The following is a 20,255-nucleotide window of genomic DNA, read 5'->3' on the forward strand; positions in this document are numbered from 1 at the left end:
AAACTGGGCAAGAACCCAAACATCTCACCCTGTGGCTGGTAGAGAAGTTCAGGTTACATATGTCTGATTATGCATGTTAATGGAGATTACTGACATTTTGAAAGCTAACTGTGTCTTTTTAGCTACGTAACTTCCCAGTCTATTCAAAGATAGCTGATGGGCTCAAGGGTAATACAGGGCTTTGAAAATTGCAGCTGAGAAAAGTAACAAAAGATATGGTAAAGGTGGATGAAGTAATAAATAGCAGATTAGAGAACCCGTTGTCATTTTTACTTCCCCATGATACAAGAAATGCAGTGATGTTCAGTAAAGTATTAAAGCTGCAAATTAAAGTTTAAAAATTGAAGAGGAATGATATGTACCATGCTCTGAATGTATGTGATCTGAGTCACTAGCTACACTCCTGCACAGCAGTCCTCTTCCCATCAGTCTTCTCTCAACTACCAAATCCTTCAGTATCTGCCCATGCTGTATCATTTTCCTCTATTTCTGCTACTCCGAAGATGCATTTACCCTACTTCAGACAGTGACATCTACAAATTGAAACTGATTTGTTTTCAATAAAAAATAAACCAGCCAAGCTTTGCTGAAAATCCTAACTTCATTACACCTATGAAAACATTCACCTTGTTACCTTTATTTACCATTAGAAATATTTACTACGCAAAAGCATTCCTTCCTAAGTTTCATGTGAATCTCACACACTTAATTCAGTCCACAGCATTTTGAAGTCACTCACTACTCTTTTGTTTTGCACCAAGGGACAGACAATTCCATATTTTCTCCTGAAATTGCATTTGTAAGTTGGGATTACTGCAAAATATTTACAACAAATGAGTGTGAATAGTTCACAGACTTGTCAGAATCCATCTGTTTGTGTCTATTAATGGGTGCGTTCCCAGCTGTGGTCTCTCCAATGCCATAAATAAAAAGTTCTTTCTTAGTACAAATCCAGTGGCAGAAATCTCCCTGTGTAAAATTGATTCATTTCAATGAAATCTGTCCTTACGTTAAAGAGACCTCTTAAATTGAGTGAAACCATGAGATGCCAATTGCATATTCTTTCATCAGTAAAACGACACATAAAGGACTCACAGTCTCAAGTAATTTACTACAGCATTATTCTGGATAAGCTATTAAATAGCATGTCATTCAGCTCAGGATGGGTGGGGGTGGTATGGGAGACTCACATCGAAAATAACATAAAAATGATGAATGCTCAGGTCTCTCTCCTCCATGCAATGAATCAAAAACAATATATATATATGCAACACACTTTGGGAAACAACAAGCTATCAAGTGATCCTCAGTCTTCAGGAATTCCTTCAGTAACCCTTCTTTAACAGTGCTAGGGGTAATTATTCAGTATTCTGATGGAAAGAGGACTGTTTGGACCTCTCTCCCCCAGCACTCCATCACACTATCCCCTTGGATTCATAGAATGGCTTGGGTTGGAAGGGACCCCAAGGATTAAGTTCCAAGCCCTGTGCCACAGGCAGGGCCACCAACCTCCAGATCTGCTACTAGACCATGTTGCCCATCCAGTCCAGTCTTGAACACCTCCAGCAATGGAGCATCCACAGCCTGTCCGGGCAGCCTGTTCCAGCACCTCACCACTCACTCTGTGAAGAACTTCCCCAACATCTACTCAAAACCTTCCTTCCTTGAGTTTGAAACCATTCTCCCTCAGTCCTATCACTATCTACTCGAGTGAAAAGTTGATTCCCCTCCTTTTTATAGTCATCTTTTCAATCTCTTCTCCAGGCTGAAACAAGCCCAGCTCCCACAGCCTGCCTTTGTAGGAGTGATGCTCCAGCCCTCTGAGCATCTTTGTGGCCTTCCTCTGGACCCTTTCCAACAGCTCCACATCTTTCCTGTACTGGGGGCCCAGACCTGGTCACAGTACTCTAGATGAGGCCTCACAAGAATCCTTCTTGGAGGTGGCACTCCAAGAACTTCTTCCAAAGCTGCAGTGACAGAAGACCAAACAAAGGCATTTCAAGCTCAGATTCAGACAGATCTATGTATGATAGGAGTTCTGCTGGAACTCTGTGCTGAACGTACGTTCCCTTTAAGTTCTTTCTATAACAAAACGAACACTACAGTTCTTGTTTCCACTGTGCTCCTGTGTTGAACAACCTCCGAGGGTGTGGTGTCTTCTGTCTCATCATGAGTACTCCGGCTCCCAAAATAGGCTGTTTGACTTCCCAGGGGGAACCAACACAATTCATTTATGTCTAGCAAGAGAAAATACCCATCATTCCTGTATCATCTTAGATCTGTAACCAGTAAAATTAGCCAAGTATTGATGGAATACAGAAATCTATTTGCTGTTTTTGAGTTAATGAACTTCAGGGCCATGTTTTAAAGTATTTACAGAATTGACACTAAGGTAGGCAAAATGCTGCATCAGTTTGGGCAGTCCTGTAGGTGAAAAGGATTCACAAAGCTGCACCTTCAGCAAAGCTTACTTACTTTCACAGGCAAAGCTTAGGATTGCTCTGAGTCCTGCCCTCCTTTCTGCAGTCATGTAGATCCCGAACAACATCACAGTCTTAGTAAAACCAACTATTGTGTCTAGTATTTGTCAATGCATACTGTGCACATATACTCCTTGATATTACTGTATGTAAATTACTGCCCTCTACTGGAACGACAGGCAGAGTATTTCACGTTAAATTAATTATTGCCTAAATTAATTGGATTAATTTTTGGAGGTTTTTTTTTTTTTTTGGAACCAAGTACTCTTAACTGCAAATGTTCTTGGTCCCATCTTGTACCAAGTGCAGTTACTTGTTTGCTCGTTTCTGTATATATTTAATCTCTGCTTGCTTGCTGGATATGCTGTACCAGGATGGTGTGATTGTCAAAATATTTTATTTTTTGATCTGTAAGCAGACATGCCAAGCAGCCACTGAAGTGCATCTTGTTGATCCTCAATGCCAGTCAGGAAGCCTCTTACACTATCTTACTTTAAGCCTGTAATAACGAAACCGTCACCCAAACTGAAAACAACTGAAAACAACACTCCCCAAACTTATTTTTTAGGAATACTTCTCTAAAATCATAAGGCTGGTTTCTAAGTGTGACGTTTTACAAAATATATCAGTTCTGTTTGTTTTCTTCTCCCCAGGCTGAAGATCACATTTTCAAGCTTTCCTTTTCAAACCTGCAGTTAAACTAATCTTTGCATTTATTGAACGTAAAATATACTTTTATATAAAAGCTGGGTTTCTCGATGAGTTGTGACTCAAGCTGATAATGTTTTAAAGGAAATATGATGGGTAACATTGCAGAAGTTGGCCGTGCTATGACAGGAGCATAAAAGAACAAGACAGCACATCTGTCTGACAAAGAATTGTAAGAAATGTAAAATATGGAAAGCCAAACATCAGTCAAACAACTGCTCTGCAGTAAGGCCATACCAGTACTGCTGGCAAGTATTACACATTGTGAAGTCATCCTAGTTCTCAGAACTGTTACGACTATTTCTAAAAACATTGAATTTGGGGACCTATTTTGCACTTTCTTCATTCAGGCAGAAAGTGATGACACAGAACTTCTATCAGAAATGACCCTGTGCTAATTCCTAAACATGAAAATCTCATCCTGCTGTGGATGTGGTGGGAAAGCAGTAGAGCAGGAATCCCATTGGCAGAGCCCTACTGGGCCCAGGAGCTCCCCATGTTGGGGATCTGCAGGCCAGACATCAGTGAGGCTGCACTGATGCACATTACTGGGGTGCTCATGTAGCATCTAAAAGTTTATTGTGGTATAAATGTTCTGTATAAACGGTCTGGCACAGTTTATTGTAAATAAAGTCACTTGTGCGAGGATAGTGAAAGTGGAATGTAGAAATATGTTCATACAAATACATACAGCACACCTCATAGGAAATAATGAAGAAGATGCATAATTTAGCATACCGTGACTGGGATTAAGAAGCAGTCCTGGGATGGAGAAATGTCATTGCAGTCATATGCCTGACAATTGAGTTAAATATTTACACCAATCTTTATGAGTTTCTATATATATATGAGTTCCATTTCATCAGTAGAGCCTTGTACTTCATAACATTAGGAAATTAAGTAATGAAAACTGAATTTCTCTTAGGAAAATAATCCCTGATACAGCTCCCTTTGACAGAGGTGGGATTCATTCAAATACAGAATTTACGTATCATATGTAAAACCAAGAGAATAATTTTTCTGTCATTCTCGGATCATCGCTGTTCCTCCAGATCTCACACAACACATGGTGAGTGGCTGCAGAGCCACGGGAATGGGTACAACAAAAACCACATCTTTCTCTGAATTTGGAGACAGTGGGGAGCCCTCGGTCAGCCCCCGCCGCAGTCTCCTGCTGATAGAGAAATACTTGGCCTGTTAAACATACTGGTACTTTTGTAATTGTATTTCTGGCACTAACTTGTGGTTCCCGCGGGTCATGGGAAGGCGGCCGTAGTGACAATGGTTGCATTCTGTCACCACTGCCCCCTCTCTGATCCAAGCCATGGGTCTGCACGGGGCACCCAGGAAGGACAGGGACATTACAGAGCACTGACACACAGCATGCGTGCATGCACAGAGGAGCATCTACGTATTTCAGAAATTCACCTAAAAAGCTCTGCTACCATTAATACTACACATGTATCAATTAATATAATTGATGAGATCAGTGACTACTTCTCTGGCTATATCACATATTTTTTAGGACTGATACAACCACAAAACATTTCCTGGCATGACAAGCCAAAAGCATTGCTCATAAGTCATTTTCTTTCTCCCTCAGAGCGCTGCATCTCCAATAAGGAACATCTTTCAGAACGGTTCTCCTTGACAAAGGACAGCCTTCTCCCATTGATGGGGAGGGTTATGGGGGAGGTTACACATCTACATCTTATCAACATCCATGAGAATTGGCATCTGGTGCTCCCCAGTGTGCTGCCAGGGGAGCAGACTGCAACATCTCTCTGCCTTCCAAACAAACCTGCAGAATTTTAAAACGGAACCCACAAATTGGTCCCAACAAACGCCTGATTATTCACACGCACACCTCCCACGCTCCCCAGTGAAAACTGGCCTGGAAAAAAAATACTATTCTAATAGACTTGCTTTAATTAGATTAACTTGCTGCATTTGCACTATATACAAAGATCTAAATCAAGAAGAAATAGCAATAATGCAATACTGTTAAGATGCAGTAGACTTAGGGCTGGCCCCACAGCAGGGTGCAGGGGTCTCTGAGGTCTGGCAGCTTGGTACATGTGTTCCCTCCAGGCTCTCCTCGCACTGACCTCAGGGTGCACCACACCAGAAATAGTGCTGCTATAATAACAATAGATCTGCTATAATAGATCTGCTTCCCAGGGGCAAACTTGCAAAAGCAAGTTGCCTACTGGAGTTGCTAAAAACATTTCATGTTAACTGAAAGCTAAAAATTATGAGGCACTGATAGATTTGATGCTCCTCTAATTACGCTTCAGAAGCTTGGCTGCTCTTGGCTCCACACTGGCATGGCAGAAAACTGTGCTGAAATTCATTTAGCACTGGATGTGGCCAGTACTATTTTCAGAGCCACTCTTCCCTTCCTCAGATCCCAGGACCAACAGCTTGGCCGGTGCCAGGGAGCACCATGCTGCCAGAGGCACAACTTGGGTTTGATCATCTGTGCCCAATAAAAACCCAGTGACTCAAAAAACAATCATAGGTTACTTTGTGGAGGAGAAGGGGCACTGCCCTCACATTGGTGCCACATTCTAGATGTGGAAATTATCTCCTGTTTTACAATGCCTTTCTAGCATTTTCAGCTGGACAAACTATTTTCTATCCTAATTCAAACGTTTGTTTTCATCTCTGACATAAATGCTTATCAGTCACCTTTCAAAATATTCCTGTAGCTGCAAATCAGTGAGAAGTTCTTCCTCAACACTTAAGGATGTTCAAAGTGTAGGTTTTCTAAACCCTTCAATTTAAAGATCTTAATTTTGGCTTGTTAAGACTAACATTTGCTTTAATTCATAAGCCCACTTCATGCTCCTGCTGCTGATGGTGCACGTCACAGAGTCACGCAGAATCACAGGATCATAGGGGTTAGAAGGGACCTCTGGACATCAAGTCTGACACCTAAAGCAGGTTCCCTACGGTAGGTTGGAACATCCAGAGGAGACTCCATCGCCTCTCTGGGCAGCCTGTTCCAGTGCTCTGTCAACTCACCCAGTAAATTATTTCTTCTTTGAGTTTGTATCGAACTTCCTGAGCCCCAGTTTTTGCCACTGCCCCTCATTCTATCACTGCACACCACTTAGAGTCTGCCCCTGTCCACTTGACTCCCGCACTTTAGATATTTATAAACAGTGATGAAATCACCTCTGAATCATCTCCAAGCTGAACAGCCCCAGGTCTCTCAGCCTTTCCTCATATAGGAGATGCTCCAGGCTCCTAATCATCTTTGTGGTCCAAAGTCATCTACTTCCAAGATGATTTCAGACCATCCTGTGTTGACTTGCTGTACATTTTCATGCTGCTTGACTGAGAAACCAGTGCTTCGTCCATCACAGCAAGGGATCAAGAAGTCATTCCAGTATCATTCTCTGAAAGCTCTGTCCAAACCTGAGCAATTTATAAAACTTTGAAATACCAGTCTGAAGAAACCACTCATGGCTTGTGGAAAACTTTCCCTAATTTCCATTTGCACTGGGAATGGACAAGTTTAAAACTGGGGAGGACCAGCTGAGATCTTTGCCCAACACCACACCAGGCAGTGTCTTAAGAGAGCTGAAAGGGATATCTGGTCCTGTGCTACTGCCAGCTCTCAGGAAGAAGAGGAGCTGGAGGAGATAGGGCATCGTTCCTTTCTCTGAGAAGGCAGAACATAGGAAGTATGCTGGGACAAGAAGCCCAAATGAGATCTGACAAGAAGGCTGAGGGTCGGTATACACTGCAGTCACAGAAGAGGCACAAAGCCAGACCTAGGAAATGAGAGGCTTCCTATTATTAAAAAGTCCTATTATTAGAAGTATTTTGCAGTAACTAAGTCAAGTCTTCCAACACCAGAAGGTCTCAGAATTAAAGTCACCCATTTAATCCCAGCGTAACCCTTAACTAGCCATGACAACGTCTCTGCTGCATCATCACATACACTGTCTGATGGACAATGATCTGGTCATTTATTGGAGTCCTGCTGCTATGTTAGTTAAGCCAACAGCTGCAGGACTGATACATTTCTTGTTGATGCTGGAAGGCATGCAGGAAAGAGTGGGAGACAACGAACAAGAAAAAATTGAGTTTCTAAGACCACTCCAAGTAAACGGTGCTCCCAAGCATCTGTGACTGTCTGATCAGCAGCGAGCTGCTTGAAACATCTGTCCATATGGAAAGGAACTGTGACTTATTCATTCCCTGGCATAGCACAATTGGTTCCTGGGAGCTGATCTGCACAAGTGCTGCGCAGCAGGAGTCACCAAAGGCCATAATTTTAGTAGTAAAGTACTGTATAAGGAAAAAATAAAAAATGCAACTCAGTGAGCAAACCTGCACTTTGCATCAGGCTCAAGGGTGGATTCCCCTTGGTAGTGGGGATCCTGCACCTTGAATGAAGTGGAAAAGCTCGGTGCAAAAATGAGGGATGCAATCACGGCATCAAAGGACATTCCAAGGAGACTGGGGACGAGGCAGCCCTACCTCTGGGGCTTCCTGACTGTGAAATCCTGAACTTCAAAACTTATTTGTTCTGAATTTTTTAGTGTATGGCTAGTGTACAAATGCCAGGTAAAAAGTAGCACTTTTCAACCACATACAATTAATGAAGTAACTATGGCTTGTAGTGTTTTGCTCTAATGAGTGATCATGATTTGCATAGAGATCTCATTACTTTTAATAGTCTGTTAATACCTACGTTAAATTCCTAAAGTGATGCCTTTCCATCATGGCACTGTGTTCCAGAATTACCCTAATATTAACCCAGCAGTATTTAATATGACTTTTTAGGCCCTAATCCAACAAGGGAGTTAAATCCTTGCTCATTTCCTTATGAATGGACAGAGGGTGTGTGCTTCATGATGGCCTAAGCAACTCTGTTCTGCTAGAGGCAAAAAACACAAAAAATTCATTTCCCTTCATAGTTCTTCAAAAGGTAGTAAACACTAGAATTAATGTATTAGATACATTTTAACAGCTTAATTAATTTTCCTCATCTTGAACTGGCATACAAAGGATGCACTTCTGAATCCTAACTCAAAACATAAGCATAGCAGGACATAACCAGCATGTGAACTATCTGCAAAAATTACAAAAAGCAGGAAAAACCTAAAGCTGGCATTTGGATCACTGCAGTGAGTACAGCCATTGTTCAAAAACCAAATCCAGGTCAGTGAATCAGAAAGAGCGTCCGGGAGCTGTTAGGCAGCAAAGCTCCAGCCCCAATAGGAGACAGCGTGGGGCAGTCCCAGGGACCTGACCACTTGCTCCTCACCTCTGTTGCAGGGCAAGAGGCTGGAGGGAGGAGGGAAGCATGCAGCAGTCATCTTTTCATGCTCAGCTTTCTTCCCACATTAGCCCAGCCATGCTGTCTACTTTTCTGAGAGAAGCAGAGCCAAGGCTCAGCTCTCTCCTTGCTCCAGCCAAGGCTGGGCTTCTTGCTTCACTGCGCTGTGTGCTGCCCTCTGCTTCAGCACAAGACTCAGCTGCAGAGTATCTTCCCTCGGAGCTCTGGAAAGCCCTGAAGAGCCAGCCCTGCTCCCACTGCTGAGCCCACCTGGAGCACTGCAGGCCTCTGGGGTCTGTGCTACCCCACTTGAGGATATGGGTTTGTGAGAAAAGAAGTAGCTCTCTTGTGCTCGCCTTCTTTGCTTTGGTGGCATCTGAAACTTCAACAGAGAGATAAAAAAGTGAAGTAGACCAAAAGAGTAATTCCGTGAGTGTTGATAAAGCCGTTATCGAAACAACTTAACTTGAAGCCCTTATTTGTCTTGATGGTTGGCCTAAGAGAGCAGACTGATGGTTAAAACTGCTTTTTTGTTTTTAGTGCTCTGAACACCAGTTATCAGTTGCGTCACTGACTGTCAGGGATGAACCACGGACGTGTACTTTGGGAGAAAGAGGGAACTTGTACATTGCCCACCTGAGTGGGGTTGGCACTATCACAATACAGAAGAAGCTGCTCTGGCAACCAGCAAGTAATGGCACATTCAGACCAGCTTAAATTCCCACCTTCCCATTAACAAAAGTTGGAAGAGGCATAGCAATATGTGCTACAACTACAGGGGCCAGAGAGACAAATAAATATAGAAACAAGGACAAAAAATCCCAGAGACATAAAAGCATCTCAACAACAGAACATCCTTGGAACCAACAGATTTGTACACATTTTGTTATGCTGTCAGGTAATTCATTTAATTAAAGGGCACGTGTATTCATGTCACACCAGTGTATTATGAACAGCACTTAAATTATGGCAGCGCATAAATCCAGGACGTTAGTATTTTATCCACCCTTACCATAAAGACTGACTCCATCAATTTTAATACACAGTGGATTTAAGAAGTTGGCTATGCCTCCATGGCAGCCTGCCCAGCTCCTTTGCTCAATCAAGCAATAGTTGTCTTTGACCAAAAAAAAAGAAGAAAAAAAATAGCAGACAATGTCATTGCTGAGTGTCTGCTGGCATTAGCTTTCCGCACATGAGTGAGCAGATAGCTCTCAAAGACATTCATATTTTGAGTAACCATAACGCTATAGAACTGGATGGTTTACTAGTTCATTACTGAAACCATCCACTCCAGTCTTGTCTTCCAAAACTTACTATGCCACTTATGTCCATGCATTTCTTTGTGTGCATGAACCAGCGTGCTGTAGAGACAACGCAGACGCCCATACCACACACTTCACCCCCATTTAGACACCACCAGCATGTCGGGGTGCCCTGGGCAAGGTCACCGAGCTCCTAACGCTGTGTGGGATGTGGCAGAGGAATCCATCTTTACCAATTAGCCTTCATTACACGCAGTGCCGCTCATAAATCTTGATGTGCAGCTTTCCAGTGTCATAACTCTGCCTCGCGCTCTGCATACCCTCTCAATCTTTGACTTTACGGAGCATTTCACGCAAACAAATCAGCCCTATGTCCGCGCTCTCCAGGTGAGCGCGCCGCTACGGAGCGGTGCTGCAGGCGTGACCCGCGTCCCGCAGCACCTGTCCCGCTGCTCTCGCCCGGGGACGGCAGCCCCGCGAGCAGTGAGGCGCAATGGCAGCGCTCGAAACGAAGCCGTCCGTTTTCCTCTGGGACCCGCGGTCCTCCCCGCACGCAAATTTCCCACCGAGGAACGCACCTGGTCCCGCCACGGACTCACAAAACCGACGGCGGCAGCAGGTGAGCTCGATGCCCGGCGGAGCGGCCATCCCGCGGGGCTCCTTGCTGCTCGGTGCCGCAGGAGCCCCGGGCAGGACCGCGACAGCCGGGACCCGGGCAGGTGCCGCCGGTACTGTTCCCGCCCTGCCCCGGCGGGACTGACCTGCGAGCCGCCGCTCTCTGACGTTCCTCCACAGCAAGTCCCAGGCTTTGGCCGTGGAGTCCCGCAGCTGCTCGCTCAGCGACCGCCGGAGCTGCGCTTTGGCCGGGACGCGCTGGCCGCTCATCCTCGGTGGCTCCGCATGCCGCCCCGAGCAGCCCCGCTCCGCTCCGCGCCGCCGGCCGCATGGGGCCGCGGGGCAGCCCCGCCGCAGCCGCGTCAGCGCCGCTCCGGGCGGGCGGCCCCTGCACCTGAGCGCCGCCCGCCCCCAGCGCCCGGACCTCGGCTCGCCGCCCTCCCTCCTCCTTCCCCGGGGTCCGGCCCCGCTGCCGCCGCCGTGCTGTGGGCGGGAGGCGGCCCCGTCGGAGGGCCCTGGGGTCGCCCACTCCGTGGCACCTCGCGCCTTGGTGCCCCGCGCATCACTTGTGGCACAGCTCCTACATTTCGTGACCCCCGGCCCACAGTCCCGCTGCCCTGCGGCCGGTGCCAGGGCCCGGGCTGGCACGACCCACGGTGGCCAACTCGCGGCAAACTGACCGGCTCAGGCCCGCGGCACCCGCTGCCCCGTGTCCCTGGGATGGCGGCCGGTGGCTGTGTGGTGACCCGCAGCCGGCTGCAGGGGGTTATCTTTTTCTTAGGAAGTACTAATGGCCACTTCAGCCCCGCCACCGCTTCTTTTGCCAGAAGAAAACCATTTTTCCAAGGTCTCCGCTTATCAACTGTCCACCAGAGTTCAACTCACTCTCCTCTCAACTGTGTATCTCCTATTTCTTTACCACTTTCTTTGCATGCCACCCACTCGTCTTCCGCCTCCCTCCCCCTGCTTCATTCCTCCCACTCCCCCCTTACATTATCTCTTTCTCTCTAACGAGCTCCTGAAAGTGTTCAGAACTGAACTCTGGCAGCCACCTCTTGCACACATTGGCAGACAGAAAGGAATCTCAATTCCTCCATCCCTTGAGAAGCCAGAGAGCGACATCGTGCCCTTACCCCATTTGGGACAGCGGAGGCCTCTCCTTCCTTTGGGGTCTGGGAAATATTGTAGTAATGATTGCCCTTTCCCTGCGCTGGCCGCCCACAGAGCGGATGGTTCCCAGCATTACTGGCAGCAGAGTGATAGCAAGGAAGGACAATAGGGGCTTAATTTCATTTGGTTGCAAACTGTTATTTATTACTTACTATTTTTGTGGAGTGTCCGTGATGTGCAGTGAAGAGGCTGATGTGAGTGCCACGCACTGAAGCAGCGGAACACCCTGGTGAAGCAATCTTGTCAAACAGAACAGATATCCCCATCTTGCTTAAATTAAAGTTGTCGCTGCCATGTCAGCGGTACCCACGCAAACTAAAGGCAAACACACAGCCGTGTTCCACATTACCACTCAATTACACTAATGTCTCTTGCCTACTTGCTGATGTTGTCGTTGTTAAAATGAGCTGCTGTATTTTATTTGATATGGTGGACATGATGCCATTTACAGAACTTGTGAAGACATACGTTATTCGTCCTACTGCAGTTTCAGCTATAGCATCCTCCCTCCATCTGACTGGAGGAAGTCTTATGGGGCCAGATGCCCCCAACATCTGGAAGTGGGACAGCATAATCATGTAAATACCCCCCCACCTGCTGATGTTAATGGGTGGAGAGAGGATTACAGTTCCTACCATCAGCTCCTCCGCCCTGTAAATCGGCTTCTGACCTCTGCCTCACTTTATTTAATTCCCCACAAATACAGACAATACCAGTAACTCTTGCAGTGCTGGTTCTCTGCCATGGGATCCCATCTGCTAGGAACCAGGCAGAGATGAGCACCGCATAATAGAATCAAAGAATCATTAAGGTTGGAAAAGACCCCTAAGATCATCTAGTCCAACTGCCAACCCATCCCCACCGTGCCCACTAACCACGTCCTTCAGTGCCACATGTTTCTTGAACACCTCCAGGGATGGTGACTCCACCACCTCCCTGTTCCAGTGCATTGCCACTCTTTCAGAGGAGACATAATATCCTAATATCCAACCTGAATGTCCTCTGGCACAACTTGAGGCCATCCTCTCATCTCATTGCCATAATACTGTAATAGATATTCCTTTCATTTTTGTACCACTTAGAAGATGTTAGTTTATAAATTTGTTCATAGATGTCTAGGTTTACTGAGAACGGCTAATTAGCACTGAGTTACTAGCAATTGCTAATGCCATGTTATCTCACTGCAGGTTCCTGAGATAAACCCCAATGATACAGCTGTATTTCACAATCAGCAGAACAGAACTAGCAAGCCTTGACTGATTCTGTAGCTGGCATTGACAAAAATCTTTCCGATTTCAGGTGCCTGCCATTACTGTGGAAAATTAAATCTGGCAGCACAATCAGATACTGTACTATTCTCCCCAAAGAAAACATTATCACTGAGTAATGAGAAAATACCTCATGCAGCAACTGGCCCGTTCCCATTCTATGCCTGTAATCACAGTCAGTTGTTCAGAAGTCAGGTTACCAACCCCAGTAGTTCTGATGCGCTGTACCTAAAAGCAGCGAGAGCAGTACGAGCAGTGCTACACAACCTGCTGGAAGGAAGGTACACTGGGGATCAGGTCAAAGATGTTCCACTTCTTCTTAGGATGATAAAGAGCATGACTGAGAGGTGGGGTTTTCGACCTCCTTCACACACATTCATCTTTTGGGTAAGGGCTTAAGTAACCAACTGATCAGCACTCCTGTCTGTAGGACTTTGATGTCTCCAACAAGATGGATTTTCCACAGAAAGAGCAGTTTTCCTGCTTCATTCTGTCACGCCAAGATGATTCTGTTGAGATTAATTGCCATAAAAAATGCAGTACATGATGAAGAGAAAAGGAGAAAATAAGTTAACTATGATGTTTGTCTTTTCTCATTGACAATGGAATATTGGCAGTGTTTGTCTCTGGAGGTCTTGCACCCATGTACAATGATGGGAAAAAATCTAACCTGATTAGACCCACACTCTGATGCCACTGGGGCACCAAAGTCTGATGTTCTAATTACATATTTAGCAACTTATATTTCCTCCCAATCACTGTGGTAATTAAATGTCAAGCTAACTGATTCTACATATAATCTGGCCTCCCATTAGCAGCGTGTTTTTAATTTGTTGCAGATTCCATAATGCAGCCTGATCCAGTCTTAATAAAGTCACTATAAAAACTCCCATGTATTTGGTAAGAACAGAACTGGGCTGAAGGAAAGAGAAGGATGGCAACATCTCAGTTTGTCATCTGTTAACCACTGAAAAACTACAGAAGTGTAACTTCTTCTCTTTTTGTCCTCTAGAACTTAGTTATGGGCAGTCAGGATTTTCTGTTAGTTTAACACTTTTCAGTAGACACAAGCTTCTCAACTTGCATCTCTTAAATAACAAAACAAAAGAGGAAATCATTTAGTAGTATGGGATCACTGATGCAATCTCATGTTAATCAGTGTAATACCGAAATAATACACCCAAGTCTTCAGGAACTGACTGTAAGTTAGTGAAGTTTCTGGAAATATAGCATGTAAGTGGTGTTGCTGTGCTTTTTCAGCTTCAAGCAATCACTCAGTCCAGATATAAACACATCGAGTGATATTTATAACTCTGGCAATGATCTTTATCTCTTTGGGGGTCCTACAGCTCTGGAATTTGTTTTGTGGCTCAGGCCAAATGTCTTGAGACCGATGTTGCAAGTCTGGGTTACCACTGGAAGGGCAGAAAAGATTAGAAGCTTTGCAGTACTTGTTTTGCCAATAGCACACTGCGGTGAATTGCATGCTAGTTCTGTGGTCGGAATTATGTGAACAGTACCAAGGGCATAGGAGTAGGTGTCCTCTTTTACATTTAAGTAAACAAACAAACATTTTGCAGAGAGAAAAATAAGAATCGGTGTGAAAGAGGACAAAATGTTCCAGCTTGTTCCCTGGCACGCTCTCCTTGCTTGTTATTTCTATATGCAAATTACCATCATTTTAAGGTAGCTTTAATGGGGATCAGTTGTAAAGCAGCTTCTCTTCCGATGGAGAGATTGGCACCTGTCTGTTCATCCCTCCCCAATTCAGCTTTCCGAGGCCCTGGGAAAGGATCGCCCCGCATTCTGCCAGCAGCAGAGCACTGCTGGCTTTCATTAGTCAGGACCAGATTCTTTCACTTTTGTTCGCAGTGATTAATTCTCAAAGAAACCGGACTTGTTGCAGAATTCAATGTGCGGAGGCTCGGGGCTCAGATATAGACCCTAGTAACAAAGTATCTGCTGTTTGACTGCGCTCCACCTCCCTTGTTCAGACTGGCATGGAGGGGGATGGTGTGGGGGGAAATCAAGCTTTTCTTCTGCTCGTATGACAGATGGTAATTTATTATTAATAATAAACTGTATTATCAAAGCACCTAGAAGCAGAAGCTGCGTGGAGCAAAAATACCATCTTTGCCCTCAGGAAACTGCAAACTAAATATAAATCAAGACACCAGTGGAGAGAGGAGCTAAATGGGGTAGGAAGGGTGGCGAGCAAGAGGACAATAAAACAATGCTGGCCAGTGTAATAACTACTGGTGTTCACACAATAAAGTTAAGTTTGGAGGCACTGACACAAAGAAAGTTAGCAAGAGTGTCTCAAGGGAGGTTAATGTGATATCTTAATATATGCAGAGGACCAACTGCCAAACGTGAGGGGCAGTTTTAGAGAAAGCATGCCAATGTAACGAAAATGTAATGAGTAGACAATGAAAGCTGACATCCTATGCAGACAGACTGTGGGAATTGAGCTTTTAATATCGAGCAAATGATAGATAGGGGAAGGCCTACAGCCTTCAGCCATGTGGCCTCCAGTGGATGCAGCATAAAGAAGGTGAGCTGCAATGGACAGTGACAGAAGGGCACTGCCAGGGTATTTGCCTTTGGGATGCACTGCAGTAACCAGACTTTCCCCCCCTCCCTCTCCCCAGTCTCCCTTCCCTTCCCTTCCCTTCCCTTCCCTTCCCTTCCCTTCCCTTCCCTTCCCTTCCCTTCCCTTCCCTTCCCTTCCCTTCCCTTCCCTTCCCTTCCCTTCCCTTCCCTTCCCTTCCCTTCCCTTCCCTTCCCTTCCCTTCCCTTCCCTTCCCTTCCCTTCCCTTCCCTTCCCTTCCCTTCCCTTCCCTTCCCTTCCCTTCCCTTCCCTTCCCTTCCCTTCCCTCCCCTCCCCTCCCCTCCCATCCTATAGAAAATAACTGCCATTTTCCTATATTTAGAGTAGAGTGGGATTTTCACATGCCAGCCAAACTTAACTTGGACTTCTCTCCACCCCTCACATCTCAGCTGTAGCTAGCTCCTGCATATTCTTTCCAAATAATCCCTCTACCTTTCTTGCCTTGCCTCCTTAACTCAGTCTACGATGTCGTATGAGAATGCAGTTAGGAGCTGAACTCAATGACCATTATGGGTACCTTCCAACTCAGCATATTCTATGATTATAACGCTGAACACCGGGGAAAGGCCCTGTGTGAGAGGCAGCAGTTCTGTGAGTGGTGACAAAAGGGACATGGAGACAGAAGCCTATTGTCTAAATAAAAAGAGCATCTCTACTGCCCACCTCTAGAAGAAGATAAAGCAAACTGAAATCCTCTCTGACTTGCAGCCTCAGAAGTCCTTGCTTATCTCTCAGCAGAGAAGAATGACCAAAATAAACCAAGTGCCAATAAACTTTTGCTTCCTTTCATAAGATGCTCTGTGGACATCTTTAAAACACAGTCAATTATGGATAGAAAAGCCGAGGCTGGACAAAGCTGGTCTCTGTAGAAACAGCCAGTTCTTCAAAGATTAAGCAACTGGGAATGTGGACTACGTTTTACGTGTCTAAATACAGCATTTTTTAAGAGCTTGACATTTTGAGATGATTAATGTCCACGAAAAAGTGTACAGATATGTTGAAACAAGAAATGCCTCAGCACAGAATATTGCCTCCGTTCTTCTCATTCTGGCTTCTGGGATCTGTTTCCTTTTTCCCCACTTCTTAGTTACTTGACAAAAATATACTATTCTAAATTACATTTCTCTTTGCTCTCAAAGTGCTCATTTCCTTACTGTTGTATTGGGACCTTGTATAAACCAAGAATTATTATTATTATTATTATTATTATTATTATTATTATTATTATTTGATTTCAAGTTTCCAGGTGTTATTATCATCACAGTTGAAATAATTGAAACATTTGTGTAAGAAAGCCTTGCAGTAGTCAGTAGCAATTTAGCACATAGCATATCTGGATATCGGTTCAGAGACCTGAGAGCTTGTTCTTTTATTTTAATAACTCTCCTGGATTACATGGTCAAACTTGATCAGTTTTGACAACAGGTTCTAACAACAAAGCAGTGGGGTTGTTGACAAGACCAACTTACTTATAAGTAAGAACCTAGCTACGCAACTGCTCATGTGCACACACACTTTCCCAGACTTTAAGCTACTGACTGATGAGAGGATATTGCCAACAACAATATGCTCTAAGCTGTGCATTTTTACGGAGCTTCCTTCCCTACTTGTTGCACATCTACTGTTTAACTTGTTTAGCAGATTTGTGAAAATATTTAATGGAATTGAAATGCAGCCATTTCTGGAATTGAGCACAGCAGCTGTGTGATGGCAAAGCAATGCCACTAACAGTTTTCAACACGAAATAAAGAATGTCGTGTGCAGTTGCAATAGGGGATAGGATTTCAGGTAGGCAAATTCTAATGACCCAACTCACAATATGGCTGAGGCCCAAGTTAACCCCTATTAACCTAAACAACTATATGAGGTGATTACTTATTACATTAAGGCTGATTTTAAATTTCTTTTTGGTACCTTGGTAAACAGGGGCTGGTCAGCTGGTCACAGTATTATCTGGGTCTTACGTGAGGCAAAGTCTGTTTTCTGTTGAGCATCCTTTCCCACAGCCCCATGGGGAAGGTTTCCCTGGCAGACCAGAGCCCACCTAAGCTCTCTCTTTCACCCAGCTCTGGCCTTACATTGGTCTGTGTTCTAGCAGCTCAGTGGTACCCTGGCTCCTGCTGGTGTTAAGAAACTTAAGCTCAGGAAGAATGCTCGTTTCATGACATTTAACAAATATGGGTATTCCCACTGAGAAGCAGGATGTTCATGCTGTGAAGAAGGGGCTGGCCTAGGTGGATCTACAGCTCTTTCTATCCAAAAATGTCTCTGTTTCTGTGAGAACATTTTGGTAGTGTCAGGCAGCACCTGTATTCCATTAACTCCAAAAGCATTTCATTGTTTACAGTAACCAGGAAACATCGATGTCTGTGTTAGATTAACAAATCAGCAGTAACCACTGCAGTTTCAGATTTTAGAGCTGAGCAGAAAGCGGTTTACTGTGAGCTGCTGAAGGCTTTACTTTCTTTGGTTGAAACACAGACCGGCCCATAGTACTGCCCGCAACAGTGTTCAAGACAGCAGGTGGGAAGAAAGCTATCAAAGGACGTCTGATATTGGTTCAGTAATGGTTTCATATAATTGGGTAGGTAAAACATCAATAGCTGTGAACTAGAGGTCTAAAAATGATTTGTGACACCAAATTTATAACTGCTTCACCTTAATTTTTCTCATTCTATTATTTCTTACCTTTGGCATGCAGTTTAGCGGGTTCACAACGTGGCCTAATTTCAATCAATACAGAGTTTCTTGGAAACAAAGCTATATTATATCTATTGGACAGTGCTACACACACATAGGCAGCAGAATTTAAGACCACTGATGTGCTGCTGTGTAATCATAGCCTCTCTGAAAGAATGCCACTGTGAGAATTAAATATTCCCCACCACTTAAAGCACAAATTATTGTGATCTTCCAGATAGAGTCCAAATTCTCCACATAAGAGGCAAAAAAACTATGCTATTTACCTGTTTGCTTTTAACAGCATTTTAACACGATATGAAATTACCATTACATAAACATAAACATCAAACACCCTGGGAAAAAGCTAGAAAATATTAAGATACTCTTCTCTCTTGGGATGGAAAGTCGTTCTTTGTGAGGCAGCTTCAATTCCCAAGAAAGGCAATAGCAGGGACTCCTCTGTCACTGCCCAGTGTGCCAAAGGCATCACCTGCCACACTGTACAGCAATGGGACTGACAACAGAGTTGTTGGCCATTCCCAATTTCTATTCTGAAATCTTGATACATGGTTTCACAGGGATCTAAAGGAGTTCTTTGATGTCAGTCAAGTCATGAAGAATATGGTTTCATCTGGAAAACATTATCCTCCTTTAGGACATACACAGATTTGGATTATTCTCCTTTCTCCTCCTTCCTACCCTGTATCTCATCTTTTACAGCTGAGCAGGGTAAATGCAAAGTGGGTAGTATATGCTACTAGAAAGTCACAGAAGCACCTTACTCTGCTTTGTACAGATAGGAATTACCTTTTAGTGCACAGCTGATGAAACTCAAGGTTTTCTCCAACATCACCAAGGACAGGCTCCCTTCACACAAACACTGACCTAATCACAGGATCACAGAATGATAGAATCAGAATGGTTTGGCTTGGAAGGGATCTTTAAGGTCATCCAATTTCAATCCCCTACTATAGGCAGGGAGACCTCCCTCTAGACCAGGTTGCTCAAAAGCCCCATCCATCCTGGCCTTGAACACCTCCAGGGAGAGGACATCCACAACCTCTCTGGGCAACCTGTTCCCGTGTCTCACCACTCTCACAGTAAAAAATTTCTTCCTCATATCTAGTCTAAATGTACCATGTTCCAGTTTAAAGCCATTGTTCCCATTCCCCTTGTCCTGTCACTACATGCCCTTAGAAGAAATCCCTTCCCTGCTTTCCTGTAGCCCCCCTCAGGTGCTGTAAGGTTTTCCCAGAGCCTTCTCTTCTCCAGGCTGAAGAGCCCCAACTTTCAGCCTGTCCCCTAATGGAGGTGCTCCAGCCCTCTGATCTTCTTCATGTTCCTCCTCTGGAAGTGGCACAACAACTCCATGTCCTTCTTGTGTTGGGGACCCCAGAACAGGATGCAGTACTCCAGGTGAGGTCTCACAAGGGCAGAGTAGAGGGGCAGAATCACCTCCCTTGACCTGCTGGATGCAACCCAGGATACAGTTGGCCTTCTGGACTGCAAGTGCACACTGCCAGTTCCTGTTGCATCTTTCCTCAACCGCCATCCCCAAATCCTTCTACTCAGGGATGTCAAGCCCACCTGTATTTGTGCTTGGGATTGCCCCAGCCCAGCCAGGTGCAAAACCTTTCACTTGACCTTGCTGGACTTCATGAGTTTGGTGTGGGACACCACCTGTCAAGCCTGACCAGGTCCCTCTGGATGGCATGTCTTCCCTCTAGCATGTCAACTGCACCACTCAGCTTGGTGTCAACCACAAATCTGCTGAGGATGCACTTGATCCCACTGTCCATGCCACCTACAAAGATGTTAAATAACATCAGTCACAGCTCTGATCCCCATTGATGAAGAACACCACCCATCTCCGGTCTCCACTTGGACACTGAGCCATTGATTGCAACACTTTGAGTGCGGCCATCCAGCCAATTCCTTACCCAGTGAGTGGTCCATCCATCAAATCCATTTTTCTTCAATTTGTTCATCAGGATGTCGTGTGGGACAGTGTCAAACACTTTGAAACACTTTGCACAAGTTCCTTAAGATGACATCAGTTGTTCTTTCTTTATCCACTGACACTGTAACTCCGTCATAAAAGGCCACCAAGTGTGTCAGGCATGATTTGCCCTTGGAGTCATCGAATTGCTCAAGTTGGAA

At 44.8% G+C, this 20,255-nt stretch overlaps 1 protein-coding gene across 2 annotated transcripts in view; it reads right to left on the bottom strand.

Moving 5' to 3' along the window:
* The window catches only part of STARD13 (StAR related lipid transfer domain containing 13), a 212,362-nt gene that overhangs the window by 130,790 nt on the left and 61,317 nt on the right, over positions 1-20,255 (bottom strand). Inside the window, exon 1 of one of the 2 annotated variants that reach the window (XM_065730217.1) lies at positions 10,511-10,634. The exons of the other annotated variant lie outside the window; for it this stretch is intronic. Within the exon in view, the coding sequence (XP_065586289.1) occupies positions 10,511-10,634 (124 nt within the window). Of the gene's footprint in view, positions 1-10,510; positions 10,635-20,255 lie in introns of those variants that run through there. 2 annotated transcript variants of the gene reach the window in all.

The sequence above is a fragment of the Cyrtonyx montezumae genome, unplaced genomic scaffold (genome assembly GCF_038088225.1).
Source record: "Cyrtonyx montezumae isolate F1298 unplaced genomic scaffold, pur_monq_1.0 scaffold_12, whole genome shotgun sequence".
Lineage (NCBI taxonomy): Eukaryota > Metazoa > Chordata > Aves > Galliformes > Odontophoridae > Cyrtonyx > Cyrtonyx montezumae.